General features: G+C 47.6%; 1 protein-coding gene across 3 annotated transcripts in view; it reads right to left on the bottom strand.

Annotated features, from left to right (window-relative positions):
* LOC139268583 (FYN-binding protein 1-like) overlaps positions 1-8676 on the bottom strand; it is a 163847-nt gene extending 155171 nt beyond the window's left edge. For all 3 annotated transcript variants that reach the window (XM_070886947.1, XM_070886948.1, XM_070886949.1), the window contains exon 1: positions 8358-8676. In XM_070886947.1, the coding sequence (XP_070743048.1) occupies positions 8358-8372 (15 nt within the window). In that variant the 5' untranslated portion in view covers positions 8373-8676. The remainder of the gene's footprint in view (positions 1-8357) is intronic.
* Positions 8677-9276: the final 600 nt, after the last annotated feature.

The raw sequence follows: 9276 nt of genomic DNA, 5'->3' as shown, positions 1-9276 counted from the left end.
CCACCCACACCACCACACCCCTCCCCCCCCCACCCACACCACCACACCCCTCCCCCCCCCCACCCACACCACCACACCCCTCCCCCCCCCACCCACACCACCACACCCTCCCCCCCCCACCCACACCACCACACCCTCCCCCCCCACCCACACCACCACACCCCTCCCCCCCCCCACCCACACCACCACACCCCTCCCCCCCCACCCACACCACCACACCCCTCCCCCCCCACCCACACCACCACACCCCTCCCCCCCCACCCACACCACCACACCCCTCCCCCCCCACCCACACCACCACACCCCTCCCCCCCACCCACACCACCACACCCTCCCCCCCACCCACACCACCACACCCCTCCCCCCCACCCACACCACCACACCCCCCCCCACCACCACCACCACACCCCTCCCCCCCCCCACCACCACTCCCCCACCACCACCACACCCCTCCCCCCCACCACCACCACACCCCTCCCCCCCACCACCACCACACCCCTCCCCCCCACCACCACCACACCCCTCCCCCTCCCCCCCACCACCACACCCCAACCCCCTTATTCGGCATAGGCCAGGTCTCAAGGGTGCCGGATAAGGGAGGTTCAACCTGTACTGCAAAAAGCAAGGGACCTAGCACTGAGCCCTGTGGAACCTCACTGGAAACATCCTTCCAGTCACAAAAACACCCATCAACCATTACCCTTTGCTTTCTGCCTCGGAGCCAATTTTGGATCCAATTTGCCAGTTTGCCCTGGAGCCCATGGGCTTTTACTTTCATGCCCAGTCTGTCATGTAGGTCCTTATCAAAAGCCTTGCTAAAATCCATATACACTACATCAGAGTTTCTGCAGTTATTGAGCCTTCAGTATCTCATAAGTCTCCTTTTTTTTCCCTTTATCCTACCCTGTATGTCATTTGACATCCAGGGGGCTTTAGATTTGTTAGTCCCACCCTTTTACTTTAAGGGAACATACTTGCTCTGCACCCTCCGGATCTCTTCCTTGAATGTCTCCCACTGCTCGGACACTGATTTACCTTCCAGTAACTGTTTCCAGTCCACTATGGCCAAATCACCTCTCAGCTTAACAAAATTGGCTTTTCCCCCCCAATTGAGAACTTTATTCCTGGTCTATCTTTGTCCTTTTTCATAATAACCCTAAATCTAATGAATTATGATCACTAGCACCAAAATGCTCCCCCACTGATTCCCTGCTTAAACTTCTCCACCCCTCTTTCAAGACGCTCCTGAAAACCTCTCTCTTTGACCAAGCTTTTGGTCACCTGCCCTAATTTCTCCTTATGTGGCGTGGTCAAATTTTTTGTCTCATAATACTCCTGTGAAGTGCCTTGGGATGTTTCACTAAATTAAAAAAGGTGCTATATAGAAATACAAGTTGTTCTTGTTGAGATCTCTGGCCTCTTGTGCATCCCCCACTTTATTTGCCCCACCACTGGTGGCCGTGCCTCCAGCCGTTTAGGCCAGAAGCTATGAAATTATCTCCCTAAACATCTCCGCCTCTTTCGCCTCTTTCTCCTCTTTTAAGATGCTCCTTAAAACCTACATTTTTGAATAAGCTTATAGTCACCAATCCTAGCTTTGATTTGATGTCAATTTTGTCTGATCACGCTTCTGTGAAGCGCATTGGAACGTCATACTACATTTACGGCTCTATAGAAATGCAAACAGTTGTTATTGTTGTTTTTCCTAACCCTTGCAGGAAATGGGTCTCGGCCTGGAGGAAGTCAGGAAAATCTGCTCCATAATCCCTCAGTCACTTCTAAAACAAGCCAATGGATCTTTAAGAAATTTACTCTCAAGGACCAGACAGAGGCCAGCATCTTACCAGCCCTGCGAGTGTGAGGTTGGAGACAAGCCCGCTGTCAAGATACCTGGGATTGACAGTGGGGCGGAAGTCCACTCTGAATCCACCTCCTTGTGAATCTCGAAAGTGCTGGCTCTACCTGAGGATTGCAGGCCTGGTACTAAGCATCGCGTCAGGCAATTGAAATAGTTAAGAAGCTGCTTAAAGCTACTCAAGCAGCATTTTACCTGGTTCGAAGGATTTTACCAAGTTTTTTTTTTAAATAAGGTTCACACCCCTTGGATATCAGGTATGTCGGTCGGGTTTTCCTTTTGTCCTATAACACTCCTATGAAGCAACTTGGGACTTTTTATTCAATTAAAAGGTGCCATATAAATAAAAGTTGCTGCTGTTAGAGTTTTAAAGTTCCTGACACTGGACTCCTGATTTATAGGACAAGGTGTTAGCTAGAATATTACACGCCTAAGTCTCTCTGGTATTCCACTCCTTTCAAAGTTTTGCCATTTCATGTACATTTCCTAAGTTTTTCTTCCTCCTAAAATCTATCCCCTCACATTTAATGATGTCACCAGAACTTATTGTTTATAACAACCGTTAACAGTTTTATTTAAGAAAATGAGAAGTGGATTTGAATATTTTTGAAACTAATGAAAATTTAAGTGTTAATCTACAAATGAATTACTGAAGTATTCATAATAATGTTTTTTAAATAAAAAATTGAATCCTCCTGATAATCCACATCTCCTTCACCACTAATTGGAATAGTTAATTATATTAGATATTACTACTGATATTTAACCTGGTGAAAATCCATATCAGTATAATACAAAGCCACATGTAGTAACCCAAGGGTTAAAATAATCATATGAATAGACTCTTGGTATTGAATTTCAGTTTCATTTCTGACTGGATAAACTGGATAGATTTTCATTTTTTTTTTTTAAAAAGCAATTCTTATTGTGGAGACCTGTTAAAAACATTAATGGCTTAACATGACAACTTGAATTTATAATAGAGGCATTGGCGTAGAAAACATCCCAAGGTGCTTCACAAAGGTGTAATTAAACAAAAATGGATGCAAAGTTAAAAAGTGTATATTAGGAGGGATGGATACGAGGAAGTTGTGAAGCAGATGAATGGCTGCAGAAGTACAGTGGTGAATGGAAGACCAAAGGCTAGGCAGTTGGAATTTAGTAAGTGCAGTTGTAGGTGATTGGTGGGGAGGGGGGGGGGAAAAGGGTGAAGAAGAGGGTCGGGGATGTGAATGTTGAGGGTTACAAGAAAGTAGTTGGCAATGAAATAAAAACAGAAAATGCTGGAAATACTCAGCAGGTTAGGCAGCATCTGACCCTTCGTCAGCGACCTGAAACGTTAACTCTGTTTTTCTCTCTCCACAGATGCTACCTCAACTGCTGAGTATTTCCAGCATTTTCTGTTTTTATTTCAGATTTCCAGCATCCGTAGTATTTTGCTTTTGTATTAGTTGGGAGGTGACCTTGATTGTGTTTCACACCATGGGAGTAGAGAGCCTACGTGAGATAGCAAGGTTGAGGGGTGGGCTTGAACATAGGTAGGAGAGTTTATACGTAGAGAGGGGTTCAGGGACAACAGGCGGTCAGTGAATTGGGAATTAAAAATAAGGGCTAGAGGAGTGGTGAAGAAGAGTTTAATAGAGTATAAGAGGGGCAAGGAGGGAGAATATCTTGGTGACATGCAATTCTAACATTGGTTGGAATGCCGTTTAAACATGGTTCTCAAGCATTATGGGATGATGGCTGAATGTAGTGACTTTTGTATACTGTATAAGCTTTTACACTTAATTAAGTTATACTTCCGAACTTTTAAAAAAGTTATTAAAAAAGCACCTTTCTGCAGTGCGAGCTTTTTTGTCTACCACGTTTATGTCATGCACCAGAACCAAAATATAGAAGCAACGATGGGGATCAAAAGATGTGTTGGAGAAATAGAGCTGAGTGTTAATGTGCATGTAGAAGCTGACCCCATGTCTTCGGATGATGTCGCTAAAGAACAGCATACAGATGAGGAAGGGGTGGTGCCGAGGATAGCTCCATAGGTGTATGCAGACCATGTATACTAACTGTATAGTCACATAAGGTGTGCCACCAGAGGGCTCTGCAGTGGGAGACCTGAGGGTCACCTGCATAGGTGTGCAGGGCCCAGTATAAAAGGCTGCCCACCATGCTTGTGCCTCACTCTGGAGTTACAATAAATGGGACTAAGGTCACAACAGCTCAAGTACAATACTAGACCTCGTGGAGTCATTCATAAGAGTATTAAAGACATAACAATTGGCGACGAGATTACTAACTGTCACACAAAAATTACTAACATTGGTGCATTAGAAAAGTTCTGAGGGTGAAGATTGGGAAGCCTTTACAGAGCGGCTGAACCAATATTTCGCAGCAAACGACATGGTAGGTGATGATCCGGCCACGCTGGCAGATAAGTGCAGAGCTATCCTGTTGACCAGTTGTGGGCCCGCAGTCTACGGCCTCGTCAGGGACTTGGTCGTTGTTTTCTCTGGTGCAAGCAACTGAAAGTGCTAATTCGGGACCAACTCAAACTAAAGGAGAGCATCCTCACGGCCGAGCATCTATTTTATACACACCGCTGCCCCAAGGGCCAGGAAATCGCGAAATACACTGCCGACCTCAGGAGGCTGGCAGGACCGTGTGTATTCGGCGCATCCGTCGCCGATGCATTGCGGGACATCTTCGTAATTGGCGTCGGTCATGAGGCCCTTCTTCACAGGCTACTGTATGCCGAAACCACCGTCACTCTGCGTAAGGCCATCAACATCAGCCAGGGGTTCATGACCTCAAGCTGCAGCTCCAAGCAGATGACGACTCTCAGGACTCAAACCCGGCTAGTACTATAAAATAGAATGGCACCTTTAACAGACAGAACTTTTAACGTGAATCTGCCCAGGGCAGAGCGTACAGGCCCCAGAGTCCTTTAACTCAGTCCGCCGAGGGGTGCAAACGTAAATCGAGTAGCACCATGCTGGCATTGCGGAGGTAATCACAGGACTCATCAGTGCCGGTTCAGAGACTATGTGTGCAAAGACTGCAGCACAAAGGGCCACCTCCAGCGAATGTGCAAAAGAGCTGTGACTCACCACATGGAAGAGGAGTCAGCAGATGGCTGTGAATCCAGTGCGGATTATGAGATGGCTAGAGAGGCAGCTAAGTCCCAGGACGAAGTGTATGGAGTATATACCTGCACCATAGATTGTACTCCAGTGATAATGGAAGTCAAGATAAATGGCGTTCCAGTCTTCATGGAAGTGGACATGGGGGCGAGTCAGTCAGTAATGAGCCAGGAAGCCTTTGAGAGGCTATGGAATGATCAAGCTGAACGACCCAGCTGAACGACCCAAGCTGGTCCCGGTTCAGGCAAAGCTGTGCACCTACACTAAGGAACTGACATCATTTGTTGGTAGTGCAGGTGTAAGTGTATCCCATGATGGCGCAGTGCACAATTTACCATTGTGGATTGTTTCAGGTGATGGACCAATGCTACTTGGAAGAAGATGGATGGGGAAGATTCATTGGAACTGGGAAGACTTCATCCCTCCAGTGATTGACATCCCCTGTGCTCAGAGGCAGAGCAAGCCCCCACCTTCGATTGGATCAGGCACTGGAGAGCAGATCCGCGCAGCCCCCGAGGCACAGACTGCTCACCATGACTGTGTGGCGATGATCTGGCTGAGACGACCCGAACGCACCTTCCCAGTTTCAGTAGCAGGACTCCTGGGGAGGAAGATTGGATCGAGGGCGCCTTCCCAGCTTCAGTGGCAGAATCTCTGGGAAAGAAGATCGTGACAGTTGACATCATGGACAGGGAAAGGATGGCGTCCAAACCACGAGGTGCAGCGCTAATGGAGCAACGACACGTGGTTCCACGCAAGGAAGACGATTGGGGTAAAAGTAGTAAGGCCATTTTAAAGGAGACCGGCAACCCGCCATTTTTGAATGAACTGCTTGAAATTGGTAACCAATGTAAAAGTCCAGCTGTAACGATCAATGTTGTTGAGCGATGTCGGGTGCAAATTGCAATCAGCCAATGTAGCGGGCGAACACCTAACAGTCATATACAGGTCCAGCGGGTTAACCAATGCTGTAGCCTGCGTCCCCGGGACCAGAACGATGTACCATAAAGTGTCCCCACAGCTGACAGAAGTAGACAAGCCGCAGAGCAAATGATCCCCGGAGAGCAGAGGCACCAGTAGCGATACCCTGCCTCAGATCGGTTTAACATTGCAGGCACCCGAAGGCATGAACCGCCACGGGCCAGGAACAGTAAACTGCGCCTATGCTCGCAGTCGGCTACCGTCGCCCACCACCCGGGTGGAAAAGGCGCAGCCCACAAACCCACTCGCCACCACGGCAATGCCCAAGAGCGAAGGGTCACCCACAACGGCTCCTCCAAACGGGACCTGGACCAGCCAGGACCCCAAATTAGAGAGTGCTCACAATGGTGCCCTCAAGGAAAGCGAGTCAGCAGTCCCCTGCGAACTGCTAGACAAGACGAGGCAGTCCCACCGTCGCTTAGACGAAACGCTCACTCGCTCAGACCGCTTCCCAGGGAGCAGCAGCGACACTGTGCAAACAAAAGGGACAAGGAGGTCACAGACACATCAGCTGTCTTTGGGTCTGTCCGCCACTAGGAGTAATGGCAAAAGCCCTGAGCTCCGGCAACTCGAGCAAAATGAGCTCACCTCGCCCACAGACCCACTAGCATGGGGCGCTGCGCCGCCACCAGACGACCCGGATCTCATCCGGTCGTGCTGGAACTAGCTAAGCAGGACTTGACTCTGCTCTTACCTAGCTGATTGCTGTTAGAGAATCTCCACCAATGGCTTCTTTCCCTGCCCTTGCACTGTTACTTCCAGAGTCCCCTATGGAGCTATCCTCGGCACCACCTCTTCCTCATCTGCATGCTACTCTTTAGCGACATCATCTGAAGACATGGGGTCAGCTTCCACATGCACATTAACACTCAGCTCTACCTCTCCAACACATCTTTTGATCCCCTTCGCTGCTTCTATATTTTCAGATTGCTTGTCTGACAATCTTGCATGAGCCGCAATCTCCTCCACAACACACTTCACATCAAGAATGGGTAACAACACCCACTCTGGAGTTGTAGATTTTGCACTCCAAGTGAGATACTGTCAAAATGTTTTTCCTCAAACTTTGTTTGAGGAGCTGCTGAATGCATTTGCAATATAGCTATACTTGTACTTACTAAAATAACATGTACATCTCTAAGGATATGCACAGGTAGCTCCATGGACACCAGAGTCGACTTCATGAATATGTGCGAGCAGTGTAAAGCTTTGCCCGTCTACCACACATCATAGATAACATGACCATAACTTCTCAAAAATGAACAACTGGCAAACAAGGCTTCGCATCAGTAATGTACATTGATAAAATTGGCCCCAACAAGTGGGCCCAATATCTTAATGAAAAGGGAAAAAAGTAAGCTCCTCTGTGGTTCAACTGGTAAATGCATCACTTTGTATGAAATGAAACCATAAAGAGCAGTAAGGTCACAGGTTAAAAATAGCTGTTGATTTAGCCAATCTCAGCTGCAAGAGCTCAGGTGCTACAATTGACCTCAGCTCCTTTGGGGAAAAGAAAGAAAATCAGCTAAAATACCCGGTGACTAGCGTGTGATAGCAGCTGAAAAGTGCACCTATGGGGATATTGGATGAGTACAAGATGGGAATTGCTTCTGATACATCCCATGGTCGGATACTCTGCTGACATTCAGTTTAAGCATAAAACAGCTACGCAGACAAAGTAGCAGAAGACAATACCGTGGCGCCCTCAAGACATGATTACTGGGGGGGGGGGGGGGGGGTGTATATATAAACTTTTACATAAAGGTGGTGACTAGTAAGTTATTCTGGCTCAAGCTGCCATTACACTCGTGACTTACAGTCAGTACCTTGTGCCTTAAATTGTCCATAAACCAAAAATCCTGGAATGTAACCTCGTTATAAATGCTGCTTACCAGGAAATATAACCACATTAAAATCATTTTTTATCTTTAAAATCTCAATCAATCCAAAAGCTATAAACATTAATCTTAATACAATAATATCCTTTGGTTGAACAGTTCATCGTCGCAACACTGACAGCAGTCAGTAACTATGCAAATAACAATGATTAAATATACCATGCATTAACTGTTTGTCAGTAACTGCTTGTCATGTTTTGTCCTTATGCTATAATTCGCGCGATATAGCCGGGCACAAAGTTCAAAGCGTCCACCTGCCAGGGACTGAAGTTTGTTAAACAGGTGAGAGTAAAATGGGACTGGTTTGTGGTGCAGGCTCGAAGGGCCGAATGGCCTACTCCTACACCTATTTTCTATGTTTTTCTATGAAAAAGCAGAGCCTCCTTAACGCTGACCACTCGAACCAGCAACCAACTTTACACACGGGGATTAGAGAAAAGAGAAACAATTACATGTTCTGATTGAATTCAAAATATAACTTACCGCCTCTGTATCCATCGGTTGCGACTGTCCCAAGAACTTTATATCTGCCCTGATACTTTAGAGTTGCGCTGTTTAGCTACATTTAGATATTTGCTCCAGGCTCTCCTGTGCACAGTCAGCCCCGGGAGTGCCGCTCGCGCTCGCGCTCGCTCTCTCTCTCTCTCTCGCGCGCGCACACTGCCAGCCCCAGGGGTGCCGCTCTTGCTCGCTCACTGTCAGCTCCGAGAGTGCCGCTCTCGCTCGCACAATGCCAGCCCCCGGAGTGCCGCTCTCTCGCTCTGTCCTTCTCCAGGACTGTTTCCTCCTCGAGCCCGTCAATCATAAACATTCCAAAAAGAATCCCGTGCCAACGCGGGCACGCATGCGCGTATGTTGTCTTTTGGAGCAGCGCGCTCCGTGTTCCTCTCAGACGGCAAAACTTTTTTTTAACTGTGTTAAGTGTCTTTTAATTTTAAAGCGCCCAACCATTTTTATTCATGTCATTCTGAAAGAGAAACGTCTTTCAATGGGTTTGAAAGCGCTCTTCTTTTTTTGTAAATATGAATGGTAACAAGACATAACCCGACAGCACTTCACATGCAGTGTCTTTCCAAACCCTGCTCTGCTCCACCCCGACCAAGTTTTCGGCACATGTGGGGTGTGCACTGGCGGAAAGACCCTCTTTGGTCTGCCCCCATTTTAGTGAGCTTCCTGGTGGAGATTGGGCAGCCACCTCTTGTAATTACTCAGAGCTTGGAACGTGAGCCGGAGTCAGAGCGTAACGCTGTGGAGATTGGAGGTCCTGCCCTCCACTCACAGAAGATGAGCCTCAATCAACTGAGGGCGGAATACTTCGGCCATTATCTCATAATTCGAGTGCTTCACTGCACAATTAACCTGGCAATAAACGCAGCAGATTTGTCTGGAAGTATTAAATAAG

Source organism: Pristiophorus japonicus, chromosome 8 (assembly GCF_044704955.1).
Source record: "Pristiophorus japonicus isolate sPriJap1 chromosome 8, sPriJap1.hap1, whole genome shotgun sequence".
In the NCBI taxonomy this organism is placed as follows: Eukaryota; Metazoa; Chordata; class Chondrichthyes; family Pristiophoridae; genus Pristiophorus; species Pristiophorus japonicus.
The sequence above is the reverse complement of the archived record's forward strand: the minus strand, read 5'-3'. Positions and strand labels throughout refer to the sequence as shown.